Here is a 22,128-nt window from a genome sequence, read left to right on the forward strand (position 1 = left end):
TTTACTAGATCAAAGCAGAGTTTTACCAACTTTCCAGAGTTTAATATCCTTACCGGTGATGTTGGAAAGCGCTAGGGAATCCATGGAGTCGCCTACACCCTGCTGGACCTTCCTCAGTTCATCTGCGATACACTCCAGGGAGTCTTCATACCACTGTCTGGAGTCTGGCCAAAACACCTTTCCAGATCTGGTTTGGTCCTGCTCCTCATCCAGCTCCAGCTCTTGGATTTTCCGCGCACTGGCAGGCCCTGGATGACTCCCATATGCAGAATCACCCATCCCGTCTTGAGACTGTGCCCAGTACATTTCGGGCAGATTTTTCTTGCTCATGAGTCCAGGGCTGAGGGCTCTGGACTGGTTTGAGGCATGGCTCTGTGTGGGGCTTGTAGGGGTTGGAGATGAGGCACTAATGCCTAAAGATGTAGCATCAGGTTTTAGCCACGGGTCGGAAATACTATTTAACCTAGTTCTCTCAATACTAGGGCTGGGAGATTTTAGGGATGGTTGTTGAAGTTGCTGTTGTAATCCGCGGTCTCCAAATTTTAGCAAGAGCTGGGTCATGTAGTCCTCATGCTGAGCCCACTCCTCAGGATCTTCTTCACCTCCGACATCCTGTTCCTCACGATCCCTCCAAAACCTCTCTTCTTCTAGCCCCAATGCAGACAGTTTACGACCCATAATATCAATGTCCCTGTCTGTTGTTCCCTCCCCCTCGTAGTCAAAAGCGGGAGCAGAAGCTTTGGTGTGAAAGAGCTCAGACTGTCTCCACTGTTCAGAGGGCCGGCTGCTCTTCCCCATTCGCACGCTGCGGCGGGACTCACGTGAGCGGGCCGATTGGAAGGCAGAGTCCGAAGAGTCTGAAGCATGAATGTCTTCACCTTGACTGCAAGCCTTTGAGCAGTAGATGCGACCCTCTTTAGGCAGGAATGGACATCCCAATAAAGAGGTTTTACACTGGGCACAACAGAAGCACTGATCTGTGGCATGCCAGTGTACTCCTTCATAGGTCATCTGGGCGTGGTCCACACCTATAACAATGGACAAAGAGAAGGACCGTGGTTAAATTTCAGTTCATCATTAATGCCCCTTATGTTTTCTGAACACACAAATGCACCTATATTTTCTCCACACGCTTCACAGTACTCTGCATATAAAGACTCAAAACAGCCGCAGCAGTAGGGCCGCCCATCCTTCATGATGTAGCGCTGTCCACCGAGCATTGTCTCGCACTCGAAGCAGGCAAAGTGCTTCATGTGCCAATGCCGCCCCTCAGCCTCAGTGCACTCATCGGCTAAGATGATCTGAGGAAACAACGTCTGCTGTTAGTTCTCACACACTTACAATATAAGACATTGTCAATGGTTAATCATCTAACCACCATCAACAACTTTTTACCTCATCACATGATGAGCATCGTGGTTTAAGAAGCTCAGCATGATGTCTTCCACATAAGATCTTTCCATTTTGGTAGAAATAGATCAAATCCACAAGAAGCTCTTGACAGGTTTCGCACACAAAGCATGCTGGGTGCCAGCAGGGGCTTGGCCCTGCCCTTGAGGCAAAAATTGCCATCTCTCCTCCATTTATACCTCCACCACACTGTAACGACAAACACAAATTTGTTAGTTCACCACCATTTCTTTCTTAATGTCTCAAATGTCTGAAAAAGTACCAGACTTTAGTGGATGGTTTATATGCCAAAGGGTGTTCTAAATCAAAAGTCATATTCAGTACGCCTGCCGTCTGTGACAATTAGACAATGCAACATTTTGTGGACAGTTGGGAGATAATAAAGCTCTAAAATATGGCACATATCAGGTGTTATGTCTAAGATTGATGCTCAAACAAAGACCAAACACAGTGCTCTAAGCCACAATGGAATATGAGCTTTTGCAAATGCAGTATTAAATCCCACAAAACTGACAGTTGGGACGGACATACTGACAGATAATACTAAAGGCTATATGCAATTTAATATCTTCAAGGCAACAAAAACAGAATGCTATTGCTAGAAGCAGAAGTCATTATCTTAAACCTGTAACATCCTGGCAATCTGATACTTGAGGGCTTAGGGCTCATAGCCCCCATGTGCACATTTCAAGTTCTTACCACTTAAGACTTAAGTGGTAATGGTGGTAATGTCACTATGAAATACTCAAGTCTCTACACCTTTTAATATCTAATAGTTCTTACTTAATAATGCTAAAATGATTTACTCCGATACTGTCAGGACATGTGTGAATGTGCCGTACCCAGCCCAGCAACATGGCCAGCTGTTAGACATTATTGCCGGGGCGGACAGACGGGGGCCTTGGATATGAGGGTGTTGTGTGTCTGTGGGATTTACAGTGTAAGGAAAGTATAGCCTGACAAACTGAGTGTGAACATGTGCACATGTGCTGAAGAACGTGTCTGTGTGCAGTCCTGTGTCTTTATGATACATCCGTTTTAACACTACAGGAGTGTGAGTAGATTTGTCAATAGTTATGACAAAGTGGATGTCATTTTGAGATACCCAGGCATTTGTGAATGGACACCATATATAATGTCTAAATTTACATGGGTACACAGTTGGTGTTGGTGAATATGATCTTGCAACGCTATTAGTGAGTAGGCTGATGACAGTTTAGTTGTGGCTGTCCGGAGGTATTAGCACGGCTCGCCTCGACTTCCTGAAGCCCTAGCAGAGGATGTGGTATATTTACAGTAAACTACCACAAACCCAATATTTATGTTTCTGCTTTGAAAGGAGGTTTTTCAAAAATCTGATCAAGAGCTACATAGATTGTGCTTGATTTGATGTTTTGAACAGTGTCACCAATCAAAAGTTGGCATAAGGGTTTCGGTTTCAAATAGTTTCCACTGTGGCGTTTGTCAGGGAAGTTTGTAATCAGTCTCTCAAGTTCAAACCCAGATGGCCATTAAACCATAAATTCCTGTTATTTGGTTAAACTGTGGTGGGTTTAAAAATAGATTATACATTTAGCAGACATTGGACACTGCAAATCTTGTCACAGAAACCTATTCAACTTGACTTGAAGTCCCTTCTTATGATTCAAAAATACTAAGCCATCTTATTGTGTTTCATTATCCCTTAAGATATCACTTAAAAATATAGTTGACGACTGGATCTGTATGCAATTATGCTTAAGCACAACATAACCCAGCAAATACGTGACTTACATGGAAGCAAATTGTGTTTTAAGACCCTATGCAACAATTACTTGTGTTAGCCTGTGCTTTCTCCTAGCTGGTCATGCTGAGATATAGATGAGTGGCAGGAAATTCCTCACTAGAAATAATGTGGCTCCGCTTGGCTTGACTATGAGCCTCCCAATTTGCCCACTTCCTTTCTCACCCTAATGAGGAAGTTTATGTCCATGATTAAAAACCATCGCATTTAACCAATCAAGATGTTGCCTCAGGTTTACATAGTTAGGGATAAGATAATGGCAGTTTGTGATATAACTAATTACACATGGGTTTTGTTCTGTGTCGTGGTTCATTCTGAAGGTTTAAAGGCACTGTTAGTTAGCTTGTAATTTGTGTGCATGTGTGTCTATAATGCAAGATGCTTACATGTTCGCAGCGGGTGTGCTGGAGTGCTCGAGGCAGGATCTTGGGTGTTCCTCTGCCCAGTGCCTCCCTCTTTCTTTGAGAGCTGAACATCTGCAGTTCACGCTTCTCCTCCTCAGTCAGAGAGTGGCAGTAACGCACCTAGGAATAAGAAAAAGTCATTTTTTCAAGTCAGTATGCTAAAAATGTAATTATATGCCATTGCCAATTTTTGTGTAGCGTTAGTACTGGAAAAATCTCAAAATAGACTTCACTTGGGCACAGTAGCTTGCACATTGCAATATAAATGGTAAATGTGTTCTAATGAATAAAACAATTATTAAAAGTAGAAAAAGTAAGAGTAAAATGAAATCTACCAAATATAGATTCCATTAAGATGCTGTATCCCCATGTCAATATATGTTTTTGTATTGCCTGGTTATTTTTAGACAAACCATGTAAAATGTAAGATTACACCTCAAAATGTAACTACAGTTAAGTTTCAGAACTTTGTGGCTTTGGTTGTTCTTCATTTTGGTAGTCGCCAACATCTCCAAATAATGTATGTTTTAATATTTCAGCATTTTAAGTGAATTGTCCGCAAACTTCGATCATGTAAGACTTGGCTTGTCTTGGCATTGATGCTTTTATATAACTATAGTTCTATGAGATCATGCATAGAATTGTATACAGTCCTAAAATGGAACAAAAAGTGGGATGTTAATTATGAGTAAATGGAAGAGATTTGGAGGAGTGCACTGATCTATTAATTCCTTAAATCTTGCTTTGATCTTTGCGTGCAGCTTCACTTTGTACTTGATACCAGGTCCATACAAGGCTGGGAAGGGTTTAATTAGAGCTAATCCGCCCGTAGGCTGCGTTGAAAGGGTGGCGGCAGTGATCCACAAACACTTCCTTGGTGTTTAGAGTCGGTGATGATGGCTCTGATAAAAGAGACGGACTATCCTAACAACCGCCTCAGTTGTTCTCTAAACAACAGTAAACTATGCAATTCACTGTCCCTGCATCTGTCTTTCATACACACACTCACCGCTTATTCATTCTAACCACAGTTACGCAAGGAATCCAGCAAAACCTGAGGTCCTTATCCACCCGCGATTCACTCAAACATCATAAAAGTGCTCCAACTGTGTGCGTATCACTTACATTGTGTGTCCAAGTGTGCATACAGAGACCACCTCCTGCGGACAGTAGCCTTTTTGTCCCTCCCCACTGGTGATAACCCCACAGCCATATCTGCTAATGTAAACTCTATTAACACATGTGAAAGGAGTGCTGGTTTACTTACTCATCGTAAAACCTTTCTAAAGATGAGTGAGGCATGCGCTTTTATTGTTGGACACCGGGTTTGTCGAGTGACTAAGGGAATGTGCCTTTGTTTGGCTTTACAAGAAAAAGCTGGTTTGGGCTGAGTCTGTAATGAAAAGGCCATATATAACTTTGTCTTCACACTATGTATATTTGTAAGTAACATTGGTTCACCATTGCATTACTGTAATATTGGAGAGATGGTACATGTAGACTCAAATGTCTTCAGTCACCTGCTTTATCATTTTGTAACACTAGATAGTGTCTTGAAGTTAATTTGATGGCTGCATGGACTTGGAATAATATTTTTTAGGCTTTATGTAGGTATGTCTCCATTTATAAAGCAATTTTCCTTATATAAAGTAATCTCCTCTGTTAAATCATCAAGTTTGTTCTTCTGATGTAGTTAAGATTCTGCGCAGTATCGGTTTTAAGGAGACTGCATCACTCTCTTCTCTCAGTCTTTACCTCATTATCATGTGGTGGCAGTTGGTACAGGAGCTGTCGAATCCTATGTTTCTCTCCAGGACTGTTCACATATGGCACTTTCTCTTCAGGTAGACATGAAAAATACATTTGGATCTGGAAAGAAAGAGAGAGAGATGTTTTATTTATTTATTTTAAATTGGTCATTGCTATAGTATGTGTGAGCCAAGAGAATAGAGGTTTATCAGAAGGGTGAAAGAAATGCAGGTTAAAAATAGACTTAGTACAATAGTATCAAGAAGCTGTCCTTAATTGTGACACTGGCCAAAATGTGTCATTGTGTCATGTCTTAGCTCAGTGACAGATGCCAAGTGGTGAAATCTTTATACACAATATACATGAGGGTTGATTTGGTATTGGAAATACAAAACAGCTATTTTATTAATATGATCATCTAAAACTGTTCTACATCTAAACAATAATTAGGATGTAAAGGAATGTGTAATCAGGTGGTTGTTTTAGTTCAGGAGTTGGCATTGCAGCAGAACTAATCCGCAAGTTTGAATAGGAATGTCTGCCTACATATCCTCATATGAACTTCAGCATATGGTGTCAGAAAACAGGTTTAAAATTCCACCCTTGGATATAGTGTGATTACAATCTCATGCTTGGATTAACATTTTTTGCTGTCTGCACATATAGGATTTTCCACAGTCAGCATACAGAGAGTAGTAAAGTCGGATTGATAACGCTTTACCTGTTCTGGTCTTAGTCCCGGTGGGACCCAAGAGTATTCCTCCAAAGCACATCCAGAATCGTCATCCGACGTAGAGCTCCTTTGAAAGCCCACTGACATCTTGCCCATCTTTCCCCCAATGTGAGAGTCCATATCAGGGCCGCGAGGTGCAGGGCGCTCCCCTCTGTCGATGCACTCCAGGTTCATCACACAAGGCCGCTGCAGAAGAAATGAAGAAAAGTCAAACTACTGCCATTCCTCTTAACCATGTCCAAAACGTCTGATTGGTTAAGACAAATCTGGATTCTCTTCCTAATGCACCTATAATCATTCAATTAGTTGTAATCCATGTTTCTGCCGAACATAATTGTTGATTTGATACTGTTGTGGTAACAAAGCTAAATTAGAAATACTGGAAACAAGCAGACAACAATGACTCTTTTTGCCCCATCACACCAATACCATTGTTTTATGTCTTTAAGGGGCTTGAGGCGTGCTTAAAATAACTGACAAGTCATTTTCCAGATCATTTCAGAGGTATATCATAGCTTTGTTTATCCTTCACCAAATCCCACTTGATCATCTGTCTGAAGTGGCAAAAGCAAACTTTTAATGGCTATTTATGTTGGATGATAAATAATGGAAACTTTTTACAGAATAGCAATGAATAGTAATGAAAAAAAAAACAAAAAACCTCTAAATAACTAAATATGTTTCAACTAAGCAAAGAGTGGCTACTTTGAGGATTTGCATATAAAATATTAAAACGATATATTTTGTAGAGTTATTTTATAGAAATACATATATATGATGTGGTGTCCAAACTTTTGACTGGTAGTATATATAAAACTTTGGTCTGCATTTGCTCTTAAAACAGCTTGGTGCAGAAGAAATCTCCAGATGTTGAGAAATACTGAGAAAACATCTGTTCTTGAAACAAAATACAAAGCACAACATGGCAAAGATTGATCAAATCTTTTCATTCAATTTGAACTGGGCGGTAACAACATACATTAATGTCATTGCTGTGGCCCATCTTCTCTAATGTGACCCAGTCTGCCCTGTCTCTTTCACATGCAAATCATCAACAGAATGAAGCTTGCTTGGTTAAAAACAGTTAGAAAGTGCTCCAAAATATATGCAATAATGGACCATCATGATTAATGCTGGACAACTTTCGAATGTATGTGTACACATTTATGCCACAAGCCATTTAAAAACCAACAATTGTGATTATATCTAGCTTGAGATAACCCACAAAGTTCAAAGTTGGTTAAAGCACCACTGTTGCTTCAGGTCTTGCCCCATTCACCCCTATAGTCACCCCACTGATCAACATGGAATCAAACAGAGTTACAACAAAGGGAAATATTAGCATTTCCTGATTAGCATATAGTTCAATGAGACTAGAGGGCCCAAAACACTGGTCAGAAATGCAGTTACAACTCAAAGGGGCTGCTCTTATCACAAGACAAAGAGGTTATGTGCTGTTGCTTTGTTCTTCAGTGACTAATCTATCAGGTTTTATGGTTTGGCAGATAATGTTATCACCCACAAACTTTTCTTTACCAGCTCTGCTATCTCGCTGAACCTAGTACTGACCACTCACTCGCATACCCCTGATACCCTGAACCAGTACCTCAGAAGGACCAAAACCAATCTTCAAAGCTCTTGTTTATCTCATGCCCTTGCTCTCATCCCTGAAAACATAAAGTGAAAAGGTGACTACGGATTCCTGAGCCAGCCAACGCACATGCACTCACATTACAGTCTGTCACCCTTTGCGAATAATACAATAGACGTCTTTGTACAACATGAAAAAAACCCCAAAAAAACTGTCCAGTCAATCCAGCATTGAACCTGCAGCGCTTGAAGAGAGCTGACAAGGGAGGTTAAAAGTTTCTTGAAAAAAAAGCATTTTAAGAGTCACAACATTCAGGTGAGGTAAGTATCGCCAGATCTAGTCAGCTAACGGTTAACCAAGAGTGCCTCCCTCAGCCAACTAACACTTCAGAAATCTCTCCAAATTTAAATTTAAAACAATCTAAAATGCAAAACCAGCCAAAATGAACTTAGGGGAAATGTACTTTTGGACAGAATATAATACAAAGATGGATTTGCACTTGCTGAGAGGTTGCCATACCTGCTATTAATCTAAAGGACAAAATTGGAACGCAAATAAGGCATGAACCAGAGCTTTGTTTTTCTTTGACATTTTGGGATTTTCTTTAGGAAAACTATTAACTTCGAAGTTCAAAGAATGGGGCCTTCTCTCGTGCTGGTGGAAAAGTGTTATTCTAGGGCCAAATGGGTGTCAGGGGGCGAGCCAGAGCTAGCACAGCTGGAAGGACCCTAAAAATGCAGACTTCTACCAAGTGTCGGCTATGCATTCACAATAAATAATCGACCTATAGAGCCTTTAATAACATAGAATATATCACTCGTGTTCTAATAAGTACAGAGCAATGTATGGGGACAGTACAACTTTATAATTACCATCACTCACTTAACATAGGCCGGCCGTTCTCAAGCTCATGTATCTTTATCTACATCCAAACAACATTGCTTCCTGTTTAAGCTAAAATAATAGACCTGGATTTAAGCTGGCTTTTCAACTTCTCCTCCAGACTTCCTGATGGAAAACAGTTGGACCAAAATAGGCTGCCATTACTGATTTCTCAACCTTGAATTTTCTTTGAATAATTAACTTAACCCTAATACTAGATTAGTTTAGGTCCAAATGCCAAGCTAACTGTTGCATTAAATTAGCAATGATTTTTCCTCTTACCTCTAGGAAAAGCATCTCTCGTTAAACCTTTTCCCTCCAACAAATTTCCAATGGAGATCTTATTCACTTCCTCAAGCCAGTTGTTCAGTCTTCAAGAACGCTGGCTGCATGTCTGCAACATCAGCCCAATGGATCCTTTCTAATCACCACTCAGGAAATAGTCCCCCAACTGTCGGAGAATTTGAAAGTCAACTTGATGCCGTCCAAGTTTTAGTTCCAGAGAAGGCAGGAGCTGTGTGTCTTTCTGCCTGCGGTTGAGAGCTAATCACTGGATGTGTTAAGTGTGTGAGAGGGGTCTTTAGCTGCAGCCTTGTCAGCCCCTCCCTCATTCCTCCCCTCAGCAGCAAATCGGCTGCCACAGCACTTCAATCAAACACGTACTTCACAGTCAACAACCCCCCAGCTCCAAAACAGCAGCACCCCACCCCCCATGGCAAGGGCAAATACTCACTTTTACTCCTATTTAGCCAAAGCGTTAGCTTCATTGCAGCAGTAATAGCATGATAATTGATGTGTCTTTTAGTCATAAGATTTAGAAAAATATGTACCTGCTCACAAGTTTATGTCTGATTTATGTGCACAATGGGTCTGACTTGCAAGGAGAACTGGATAATAAATGTATCAACATGTTCCCCTCTTACATTTTTTATTTGATTACATTTGTTCTAATTATCAACAAATACGTAACGCTTTCATTACCTGTTACAAATGACCTGCTCATTTTCAGAACCTAAACAATACAGACTTTTAATCTTTGCCTTTTAAGACAGAAAAATAGTGCAAATTCTCTTTCGAAAGTGTCACGCTCCAAAGTACATCCTAAAAACCCAAGATCATCAAGAAATGACTAAAACTTGATCTCAATTCAAATTGGATTATTGCACAGCCCATCTTGTAAGTATTTTTATCTGAATAATGGAGCAAAACGTTATTGAAATGTTGTAGTTAGAGCTTCAGTAAGTAAGTTAATATACCTGTCAAGAAAATGTGTATATTGACTTATCGTACAATACATGACAGATGGGATAATAATTTTTGGGGGTCAGTGTTTATCATTGGTACTTTAGTTTCGTACTATTCGGAAATTTTTGTTTTTTGTATTTTTCTGTTCTACTGTGAGATTTGAGCTGTAGAAGGTTGAATTCTATGACTCATTATAGACACAAACAAATTAGTTAAGTGTTCTGCTGTTTATTTATTGCAGCTCATGTTTTTTTTAACAATATTGTACATTTAGAATAGTATTTGAGGGATAAAATCTGCCTTATGGCTTATTTTCACTTTAAAATGTGTTATTGTAACAGGAGTAATCATTAATATAGCATTGGTATATCAGTGCTATTGTGTCAAAATAAAATCGCAGTGAAATCACATCTGTATTTTTCTCGTCATTCAGTAGAAGTAAATTATTAGCTCAACAATATATTGCAGAAGAAATGTGCCAATCACACATTTTGTATATCCATTTAAAACACTTTTAAATGAATAGTATCACTATGGGACCAATGGTGTCGTGCTGATATATGATACATTTTAAATAGCCATAGTTAATTTCACTCTTTGTAAATGTGCACACCATGAGCCCATTCTAATAGAAGGGAAGTGAAAAATGACTTTTCCCTTTTACTAAATGAAGCCTTCCTGTCTTCTCTGTGTTTTTCTGGTTAAATATTGACTGTGCTTCCTCCTGGGCAGCCTCATCCATCTCACCCCATTCTCACAAATAGAACCTTTCTACTTTTACTGGACAAATGGATGACTGAGAAACCTTATTTGTATTGCCTATAATATAAGTCACAATGGGGGATGTGTTAAAAGCAAGAAAACTCATGACTGTCATAAAAAGTTTTGAATTGACCACTGTGTCTTCAATATTGAAGAAAATGTTGCTAATGCATACTAAGAAAGATAGTGATTTTTCCAGTCTGCCCCATCCATCACTGTGAAAGCTCGAACACAGCGCTGGCTTCATTTAAAGAGTGCAAGATGACAGATGAGCCGACTCAATTGTCCAGCAAACAAAGATGGCCTCCTCCCTTGACAACCCCACAAAGTGACGGGCCACGGAGGCAACCACACTGTTTGTCACATGCCAAATTACCTGTTACAAATGACCTGCTCAGCTAACTGCTTTAACAGAATGAGAGCATGAGATGGTCCCACTTGTGCTCAGTATCTGTCCATCTTGGCTCGTGTGGAGCTGAAATTGAAGCCAGATTTTAAGGAGGGGATTGGCAGCACGTCCAGTGCTCTTGGAGACTGAATCCTTTTTTTTTCAAATAAGATTTTCATCGTGTTTCCTGAGATATCTATCTTGACATGCATTTTAAATCTAAGGAAATCCTTCAGGTAGACCACACGTTCCAAACCAAGAACATGTGGGTTGTATTTGGGCAAGTGTAATATTTTACAGGCCTGCAAAATTGCAACAAGATGACTTTATTTTATTTTATTTACTTTATTTTATTTTGTTTTATTTACATTACTTTTTCTTCCTCATCGAGACATTGACCATTATGACCAGTTGAAAACCAAGTCACAACAACAATCAGACTAATATTGATAAAACTAACTACGTAATTACATTTCAGATAAAGAATAAGACTCACAGACAAGTCCTTGGTTTATATAGTTGCAGACAACAATGAGTGGGAGAGGAATGGTGTGGTGTGAATGGGCGACATGTCTGCGTATGGGTGGTTTTAGTACAGACAATGGGCAGATAGAGCCCATTCAGATGTGTACTGGGCTTGTGGCCAAAGAGTCCCTCAGAGCACAAGAGGACAGCTGACCTTGCTGTCTCTGCTGCTTCCTGCCAGGACCAGCCACACTGACAAGAATTGTATCACGTTTCTCATTGATAAACTTCAACTGATTATCTGTAAATTCCCTTAATATCAAGTACTCACTGTTTAATCCCCAAAGGGACTCAGATAAACCGTTGCATTTGCTTACAATCTAACACTAAGCTATGGGCGTGCTGTTTCTAACAGCTTCAGCTCTTCTTATTGGTGTTCCTTCAATGGATTGCCAGTTGTAAACCATTAGAAGTGAAGGCTTAGAGTTTTTGATTAGGCCTGTATGAAAACTGACAATTAAAGAATATGTTTTGTCTCCAGTACAGTATATGTTATTAATATTAAGATAATTAAATTAAATTCTGTCTTAGCTAAAAACATTGATTAAATCAGTTCATAATAACTAGGATCTGTCTAAACTGGGGCTGCAACTAGAAATGTATATTTCACCACTGGCTGAAACTCTGTTGTAACCTAAATCAGGACTCCAAAAGCTTAATACCACCAGAAGATGCATACCAACAACAGCACCCAAACCACATGTTGAGAACCCCTGGTCTAGAGAAAATATTCCTTGCAGATTTTGAAACATCCACCACAAATCAGCATCTGGTCACATAAAGAAATGGTGAACATGTGCTGGGACATTTTACCGAAGACTCCTCCATATCTGATTACATAGAGTAGCATCTGGACTGTGTCCAGTATTAATAGTCAAACCCAGCACTGCGTAGATACCTTTTGATCAAGCGTCCCCACTGACTTTATATAAGGGAGTTATTTTCTTCATTGGCAAAGGTTTTGGACTGTGCTTCAGACAAGATCTCGTGGCCTTTTCAGTTCCATGAAACTCTAAACCCGGTTTCACCAACACACACGGCACACTTTGCTCATTCCTCCTGGCTATGCAATTCATTTATCTATTGGAACGGGCCTGCATTGGTAATGTGCCCTTCTCCTAACCTTTTATTGCGCACTAAAGGTTTATATACCAAGTGTTTTCCCTCCAGCTCTGTGGTTTATAACACTGCTAGTTCGCACCATACTGTTTCATCTCTAGGAAGGTGAGAATGGCTTTAGCTGATCCCTTAGAATGCAAATATCAGGGGAGGCATCGGCCGTTGTTCAAAACAGAAATTAACAAGGACAAGCGACAAGTCTCAACAAGTTGTAGGACACTTTGCCATAAAACTCCTAAACAGAGCATACAGAGATGATCCCTGATGGTAGGGTTAAGGAAGCTTCTGCATTGTGCAATCGGCTTTAGACAATCTTGAAACCGCAATGAATAGGTTGAGGTCAGGGAATATGTAACTTTATGTGCAGACTAGTTATTACAAAATGTCATGACAATTTGTTTAAGTGGACTACCTAACCCTATTATTAAAGTGTAAGCTAAAGAAACAGCAGGTAGACCTATGCACGTAACAGCAAACCCAATGGGATAGGTCAAAGATGATACACGCATCAATTGCAAGACAGAACAAGCTATTGCCTTTTATACTAATATGTTAAAAAAAAAAAAAATCTTCTGTCGACACCACCTCTTCCAAAGTTCTCTGGCTTAAAGGGCCCATATTACTACATTACTATATGGTAGGTCAAAAGGTGGAAGAGAGCATTTTGATCACTGGAGATGTAGACAGACTAATAAACATGTGTGAATGAAAACACAACTCCAGATATGTTTTTGATGAGGTAGCAACATATATATAACATGTCTGAAAGCTCACAAGAGATCATTTTCATGTAATATGGGACCTTTAAAATGAGAAACATAGACTTTTTAGTACATCTGCCCCTAAACTGCATTGTACATATATACACTAAACAATTTTAAATGTGAATAGCTGTATTGTACTGTTTTTGGGGCCTGTTTCACCTTTAATTTGCAACAGTAAGCACTCATCTTTCCATTTGCACAAGCTACAATTTTACTTTTAAATTACTATTGACCCATAGCAACAGCGTATATTCACATTTTAGCACAGCACAGCATGACAGTGTTTTGTTTTTTTGTTTTTTTAGTCCTGGCTTTTGCACATACACAGGTGCTTAGCTTTTCAATTTGCAGCTTGAACTAACATGTGTATATTGCCTTCATTATAATTTTAAACATGATTACCAACTTATTTTTGTTGTCCAACACAGTTCCACCAAAGAACTGCACACTAAGCTGAAAAGGTTGTATAAGACCTATTTTATCTACTGGCTTTTACACTTACACAAACACTTGGCTTTCCATTTGATAGCAACTTGAACTAAAGTGTGTATTATGCTTTTATTCCACCATTTCCAATTTCATTGTGTTGTCCGATGCAGTAACACCGAAAGAAAATGGCATAGTCAGTAGTTGTAAAAGCTGAAAAAGCTGTAAGAGACCTATTTTATCTGCTGAGTCTTGCACCTAGCCTGCTCCCTTCTTTTTGAATTCAACCTGAACAAATATGTGTACAGTGTATCCATTTCACATTTAAATCCCTATTGTCCTGGAACAATAGGCAGTGCACAAGGGCTGACAAACTGGCTCGCACCCATATCCACTTCACAAAAAGCCCAGAGATTCACTTCTCAATTCGCTTCTATTATGATCGCCTTTTCAGGCCCTATTCACAGATGACAGACGCCTCTAAGCAGCCATTTGCACTAGGAAATGTATCTCCCAACAAGGACCGCCAGTTCAACCTGCCTCTGCATATCAAGTCCATGGAGAGCCAGCGGACCCACCAGCTCAGTGTCAACATCCCCAACACTTCCAGACCAATTGCGATGTAGAAAGGTAGTTGTAATACAAAGTAAAAGCCTCTGGCAAGATTTGTTAACCAGTTACAAGGTGTGACCTGCACACCTCCGTGACAATGGAGACCCTGCAATAAATGTGCTGTAAAATGCAGGAAATTGACAACTAGCTGCGATGGTGGTTTCAGTGAAGGTGAAGCCCAGGTGTCAAAAGCGATATAGGTCTAGAGTGGGTTACTGGGCCGGTGACAAAGTGGTTAAATCATTCCCCTGTCTGTGATATGGGACACATTACATTCACATTATGAGTTAGCAAGTATAGTTCACATCTGTTGTGAGTGTGGCACCAAATTTTATCAAGAGTGTTCATGTACTAATTAGTCAGTATTTAAACTCTGTGGGCCTGTCTCAGTTTGTACTTCTCCATATTTCTGTTGAAATATTACTTACATATATACTACTAATATTACTACAGAGTACGGTAAATCGAATCAGTACAATCAATTTTAAGACATGGTCAACCAGTTGAGAGTACCACCTTGGCTGGATCATACCAGGAATGAACCAGTTGTGATTCCATTTTGTAAAAGTTTTTCCAGTTGACAGAATTTTGGAACCTACCTGGATGACGGGATGAGGGATTACACAGACATAATTTTGTTTTGCTATATTGTGTTTTAAGTCCTTTTTATTTGATAATGATCCCATGAAAGACATAATTCTTAAGAGCTTAGAAGAAGCGGTGTCAGTCATCTCTGTTACTGTTTTAATAATTTGGCAGCAACTATTCAGTTTTTACTTCTTAATGCGTGCCATTACAAGAACATATGAGACATCCCTGTAGGCTATTATCTCTCCTCAGCCAAATCACAGGCAAAATTATACAGTTTGGGAAGAACAAATTCATGTAGAAAAGAAAGAACAGATCTGCACTGCAGTTGGAGCTCCCAGTTTTTAATTATTTTAATAGCACCACAATGTAACATTTCGGTATCAAGCCCTTCTTCAGTCTGTATGAGCCCTAAAACATCACATTGTGGTGCTATTAAAATAATAAAAAAATGGAAGCTCCAAAGAACTGTAATGCAGATTGTCTTTGCACCCAGGATGAAGTCGAACTTTTATCGGATATGCATGTCTCTATCTACAAGAAAAGATTCATACAATGGATAGATTGCTATCCATTGTACAACTTTTTTGTTGTTGCATTGCAGTAGCAGAGTTGTACTTGCTCTTGACAGATGCATTAACAGGATTTGATCAAAATTGCTATTCTTCACAGTTTGACTTGTATTATATAGGTGATAATTTGTATCACACACAATCTTAGACGTAGATTAACCATGTGTCAAATCATACACCTACAAGTTCACACTGTCCAAAACACAGTATATTTTTATATATTTTTCAAACAAGAGAAAGCTAAGTATTTTACCCCATATTTATCAACAATATTAATCAAAAATGCATTCTCTTAATAAAAAATGCCCCTATACTGTGTCCACTTTCATGACTTGAGTGCTGAGCTTTTACATTAGCATCAAATAAGGAATCTTTTCACACAGGTTCACCATTTCAAGAGGAACTAATGTACTAGTGAGAAAGACTTCAACACAAAACCGTAACTTCTATTAGTAAACGCCACAGTGTTACTTCCATTACATGTAGCAGGAGTGTGTGGGAAAGGGGAAAGAGAGGACAAGCTAATTTGATATTGTTAACTGATGCATTCCTCCTTTAATAAGAGCCTGGGGCAGTGGATCCTAAGGCTACATGAATGTCGAAACTCCACACTGGATACTAGAAAGGATTTCAACCAGGGCAGTAATGGTTATTTACTGTTGCAAAATGGTCTGGCTGATAAAACTTGAAAACCTGTAAGTCTTGTTGGTGTTGACAGGGGAAATGTGACCACTTTCATCTGCATGTGGGAGTGTGCACAGGGGTCAAGATGGGGTCGCTAGTGAAGATATTGTGCTAACTTAATTTATAAACTTGACAGATATTATAGTGTAATTGCCCTGCTATAATTAAATACAGATGAATGCGTAATTTGTAAGAAACCCTCAAGCCAAGGAGATTAAAATGTCATAAAATAAACATTTCTGAAAGGGTGTTTAAGTTTACATTTCGTTATGGTGGAATGTGGCAACAGTTTGAGCAGTGGTTTAAGTGCAAGTTGGACAGGGATTTTTATGTTTTTTTTATTTTTTTTAACTTAATCATTATTAGCAAGCTATTGGAATTATAAATCATACAACAAAAACTTAATAAGTATTAAGTTTTACTATCACCATTAGGCATTATGCTTCTTTAGGATGTGCACTTGGTTGGGGTTTGGTCCTGGTTTCGGTCCCATTTAATCCTGATGTAGACTTTGGGTGCGTTCACACTTGCACAATCACCACGACAAAGCTGGGACTTAACTAAGATTAAACCTGGAACTTAACCAAAACTAGACAAGAGTAAACCAGGATTAGGAAGATACCAAAACTACATTAGGGGACGACAGTAGCTCTAGCTCAGTTGGCAGAGTGTTTGTTCACTGATCCGAAGGTTTGAAACCCACTATCGACATAAACATCACTGATGTGGTCAGATCCACCGTCCCAAGACCCACCTTGCCCTTGGTGTCTACTCACACTGGTGTATGTCTATGTGAATGGGTGAGTGGTTCTTTGATCTAAAGAGCTTTGAGTATCTTGAAGGTGGAAAAATGCCATATAAAAATTGTGACAGTTTACATTAGGACTCAAACTGGGCCCAAACCAGAACCAAGGGTATGAACTCACCTTTTATTCAGTCCTGTCGTAGTCTTGTTTTAGTCCTGTATTTGTGTAGGTTTACCTTTGACTTTAGGAATAAAGCTTAAACCCAACGTCCACCTGCTCCTCTTAACCAACTTAGCCTTTTATTTTATGTATAAACATTGTTTATTTACTAGTTTTTGCTCAAAGAAATATGCTTGCCGCTGTCTGAAAGTATAGTGTACCATCATCATTGTGAGATACAGGCAAAACTAACATAACATTTAAGGGTCAAGCATTGGTGCAATGGTCTCAGCATTCTCCTAGTAATCGTGAAGTTTGGGAGGCTGCAGATTGGATATGTTTGTATTGTGAAATGTAGGAAACGAATTTTGCTGTTGGGAAAGACATCTGGCATTAGGATTTGCCAAGTCACTATTTCACTGTGGCAATCCTTGATAAAAAAGAAAGGAAGCAAACAGACTTAAAAGGTTAGTGCTGAATAGTTGGGAGGGACTGACCTGATGACTCAACCTTGCTCTTAAATTTAACAACCCTGCCCATAACAATTTTCCACTATACCATAACCGTTTTCCAACTGTAATCCCTACCCTGTTCCTAAATTGAATTCTTTTGCGTGACCAATCACAGCAGAACGTCCCTCCAGAGCATACTACTTAGCACCAACCTTAAAAAAAGAACTTCATTTGAAAAGCTATACTTGATTTCTAGTTATTGCAGTGTTGGCCTGGGTCTTTCTAATTTCGAAATTGTCAGTTTTATTTTGGAACATGTAAGCCAGTCAAACTAAACACCTACATCTTTGAAATACCTTCCTGCTATCTTGGTTGTCTGTAAAAAGTATTATACAGGGAAATTCCATATTATTTTTACTCAACTGTCTTTCATACTATTTAGGCTGATAAACCTGTCACTGATGCAACTTCTATCATGACAGGTGAAATCCCCTCATTAATCTAAGCGCCTGACTGATTTACAATGTGTCTGCAGCTACAGCCAACACAAACAGATAGGCCTGACTTCTAATGAGCAATGCCACTGATTCACAGCAGAGCATTTACCAGAGAATAGCAAATCTGTTAATGCAAACAATGGGAGGCACAGAGGCATCTTCATCTGACGACATATCGGGCAAGACCAGCCAACACATTGCATCATGGCTACGGTTAAAGTGTGTACATACTAATCCTCTGAGAATGTAAAGGAGATACAGAGATAGATGTAGGATTAGGGGTTGTGTACACAGTTAAAATGGCAAGAGCTTAAGGGATGGCACACCAGTCAATAAGCACAAATATTGAACCCAAGTGAAGAATGGATTGAGCAAGGTTGACTTTCCCATGTTTTGTTGTTATAGCATTTTGGAGTTTATGTAAGGTTGGCAGACTGTCACATTTTCTTTTCAAGTTTGTTTTCTAAGCAGTAATTATTAGTGATTTCTTCTTTATTTGATGGATTAACGTCCATTTTTAAAGGAGTTAACACCAGATGTAAGACGGTAGCGACACGTGTTCATTATCAGCCATTACTACACTTGCTGCAACTTTTAATGCCACAAAGGTATAGACAATAGCATACTGCATAAAGGATTTCATAGAACTAGGGTTACATCTGCTAACTGTTTACCCAGGAATAAACAGTAATAACTGACAGTGATTTTGTAGTTCAGGCAACTGCACACAAGGCAATAATACCTTAATATTAATTCTAGTGAACTGCATTGGTTAAATTACTTTTGCATATATACTGACACCTAATTTCTTCATAGCTACAAAATATAGTAAGTGACAAAAGGTGTGAAAGGGTAACTATGTGAGCTTAAGTCAAACACTGAACTCCCAAAGTATACCGTGGGTTAGCAGGGGGGATGATTTTACATAAGAAACAGCTGAGTGATTTCAGCTTAGCTCAGCAATGCAACAGGTGACATTTTGGCAATGAGTCTGGGTTCCACATGGTTGACAGATATTATGAGGATGTGTGATATGGTTTGATGTGTGCATTAGAGGTAACAGTTGCTTGTACTGGCCATTCTGATGGTTGTTTGTCTCTAAGTATCTGCGGTTGGACTTGACCAGACACTGACCATTGGTATTCCACACTGAGCCTTGAGTAGTGGCTCTGAGGTTCAAGGGTAAACAGACACAACATTTGGTGGGCTGGCACACTACAGATTTTGCTCTGACAATATATCCAATCTCTGTTTAATACTGCAAAGTAAAACAAAATACCAATTCCGATACAATGCAGATAATATAAAATACTCTTTATTTAGGCAACAGAATGTCATTTTCAACATTAAATCGCTTCTTTTATATTACCATCTGTGTAATCCCTCAGTTGTCTAGGTTGATTCTGTAGTGGTCCATGGCTTAATTTCTGTCCTGTTCATTTCTGTCCTGTGGATGTGACTTTTTAATAGAGATACTTGCTCAAATGAGTATCTAGTTTCAATACTAGTTTCAGTATGAATCACTATCTAATTTTGGATACTTTTGACAATCCTAATGCAGTTAACCAGTATTCTGTTTTAGCCCAATGAGGTTCATCTGACCTTGCGATTATTTATTTTCATAGATTATTTTTTTCAGACCAAGGTTTAGTTTTGAATGCTCAGTAGCAGTCTTCTTCAGAGTGATCATGTGCTGTGACGTGTCCGATCAGCTGATTTAAACAGGTTTTGGACTTCAATCAGGGCAAAGGGGCCTTTTCACTCACACACCTGGGATAATGTCCTGAAAAAGTCAGACTGCAGATGGCAGTGTCGTCCACCAGGAAGACAGCACCAAAACCTATTTAAATAAGCTGACGTCACAGCAACATCACGTGACCACTCTGAGGAAGACCGCTATTGAGCAGCCCAAACTGTCAGGTATGAAAACAAACTAAACCTTGGTCTGTAAACATAATCTATTGAAATAAACATTCTGTGGTGATAGTGCAGTACCAAATAATCAAGTTGTGCCATGTGTGTCCCTAATTTGGATATTTATGAACCGTCCTTTGCACATAAATTGCCCCCAAATCAATTCAAATAAATGGCTTTGGTGACCTTGGCAGTTACTACTATTATCTGTTTTGATTATTTGTCCGTCTCACATCCTCTTGCCCCCCTGCAATGTTTCCTTTGAGGTGGTCATATCCTCAGCTGGCCTGGTTAACTCAGACCTACCTGATCGCTCTGCATTTACTATCTATTCTAACATCTTTCTCCAAACACACACTAAAGACTAATGTGCTGCAGATGCTACAATCTCAACCCGGAGAGTAAGCAATAGAACAAGATACCTGCCATATTTGTACCTCTGTGAAGCCAACGATTAGGTTTCACTAACAATCTCCACCCATGGCAGCTCCCAAGGGCGTAACTGGGCAAATTAGCTGAAGAAATAAGTAACCAGATGTTTTCAACGGCTTCGGGGTGATTCCTGGGGGCTCACCTAAGGCTACACTCATACAACCTGGATGTAAATGAATAAACAAAAACATATGTATGGATATACACGTTGGGACATGTTCGATTTCACGGTGGCTGCTTTGAAATAATGAACGCCTTAACCACTAGTTTACTGTCTGTCTCTTTGGAGGTCATTGGAGTAGCACAAAAGGCATTTATTTACTACCTCATTAATGCAAGTGGCAATTATGAGTCCCTTTCATGGGGTGCAGGGAAAGGGAAAACAGATTGCATAGCCTCAAAACCCAGACAACAGACAAATCACTGTTTTCAATGGTTTTGGAAAGTCCCACGTTTTCATCGACCACCTTCAATGAATATCCATTACATTCGCTCACTTTTGGAGATGCAACTGTCCACAGTATATGATGACACAATGTTTGATGTATTCTTTAAAGCAGGAAAAGGGGAAATAATTATTCTGGAAAGTGATACAGAGAGCGTATCATGTATCCATTTTGCAGTCCAAATAAATGTCAATTGATGAATTTATTACAGTTAGGTTTTCATGCTATAGAACTCAAAATGTGTAATAAAGGAAAACTGAATAACACAGACGAATACTTAAGATGAAGCATTACCAACCCCCTGATAATGTATTAATAGTAGTTGTAGTACTTTAAAACATGTATGCAAAACTTAAATCAGACCTTATGCAAAAGAAATTTTTTGAGCTTTTAACCATGTTATAGTTGTTTCCCCTCGCCATTTATTCAACCAAAGGTGTATTTGGAGTGGTTTATTTTCAAGACACTATATTGCCGATCAATCCCCATTTTCACTGCCACCGGCATATACCCACTGCTCTGTACTTAATTTGTTCTCCAATTTTATATTCTTAAGCGGTGATACATGTAGGATTCAGCAGCGTCATGTAGTCATTTAGGTACTTGTTTTTTTTCAAGTCCACCACTCGCTAGTGTGATCTGCAGCTATCCATCAGAGGTGCTGGCTCTTTATTGTGATGACATTTACGGCAGACCCTATTGGGCACAGCAGTTTTCTATGCGGAAATCAGTTGAATTGTTTCTTTTATTAAATCGTTACAGTATGTGCAAACTTTAACAATGATCCACGGGGGTCATATATTATAGCTATATAGGAGGCACAAGCACAATAGCTCTTCTTTACACCTACCATCTAAGAAACCAACTACAACTGAACTCAGAACCTTAAGGTAAAGGTTAAAAATGTTTCAATTATACTTTTTAATAAGACTGTTGTAAATCAGATCAGAAGTGTGTTTCCCTTCCCAAGATCTTGTCAAAGATGCCCTATGTAACTTTTTTGGATGGTCCTCCACCTAACATACATGTTTCTATTAATGCCTCTCCACAGATCTGGCCTGTAACTTAGCTTTATGGAGCTACCTGCTTGCTTCTATGAAAATAGTTAAGGCTATACCATGGAACATCCCAGGCAAAGCAACAACATCTCCAATTTCGACAAGCACGTTACATAGTACACCCTAAAATACTATTAAATGAGTTATAGCAATACTTTTCCCCCATTGGTGTGGCTGTGCCCATAAT

At 39.2% G+C, this 22,128-nt stretch overlaps 1 protein-coding gene across 2 annotated transcripts in view; it reads right to left on the reverse strand.

The window, feature by feature from the left end:
• The window catches only part of prickle1b (prickle homolog 1b), a 31,066-nt gene that overhangs the window by 1,650 nt on the left and 7,288 nt on the right, over window positions 1–22,128 (reverse strand). The window contains exons 1-7 of one of the 2 annotated variants that reach the window (XM_055231920.1): window positions 8,835–9,075; window positions 6,068–6,265; window positions 5,353–5,466; window positions 3,580–3,717; window positions 1,396–1,599; window positions 1,115–1,301; window positions 54–1,028 (exon numbers count right to left, since the gene is read on the reverse strand). In XM_055231920.1, the coding sequence (XP_055087895.1) occupies window positions 54–1,028; window positions 1,115–1,301; window positions 1,396–1,599; window positions 3,580–3,717; window positions 5,353–5,466; window positions 6,068–6,265; window positions 8,835–8,849 (1,831 nt within the window). In that variant the 5' untranslated portion in view covers window positions 8,850–9,075. Of the gene's footprint in view, window positions 1–53; window positions 1,029–1,114; window positions 1,302–1,395; window positions 1,600–3,579; window positions 3,718–5,352; window positions 5,467–6,067; window positions 6,266–8,834; window positions 9,076–22,128 lie in introns of those variants that run through there. The other variant, XM_033989384.2, reaches the window with a different exon arrangement.

The sequence above is a fragment of the Periophthalmus magnuspinnatus genome, chromosome 23 (genome assembly GCF_009829125.3).
Source record: "Periophthalmus magnuspinnatus isolate fPerMag1 chromosome 23, fPerMag1.2.pri, whole genome shotgun sequence".
In the NCBI taxonomy this organism is placed as follows: domain Eukaryota; kingdom Metazoa; phylum Chordata; class Actinopteri; order Gobiiformes; family Gobiidae; genus Periophthalmus; species Periophthalmus magnuspinnatus.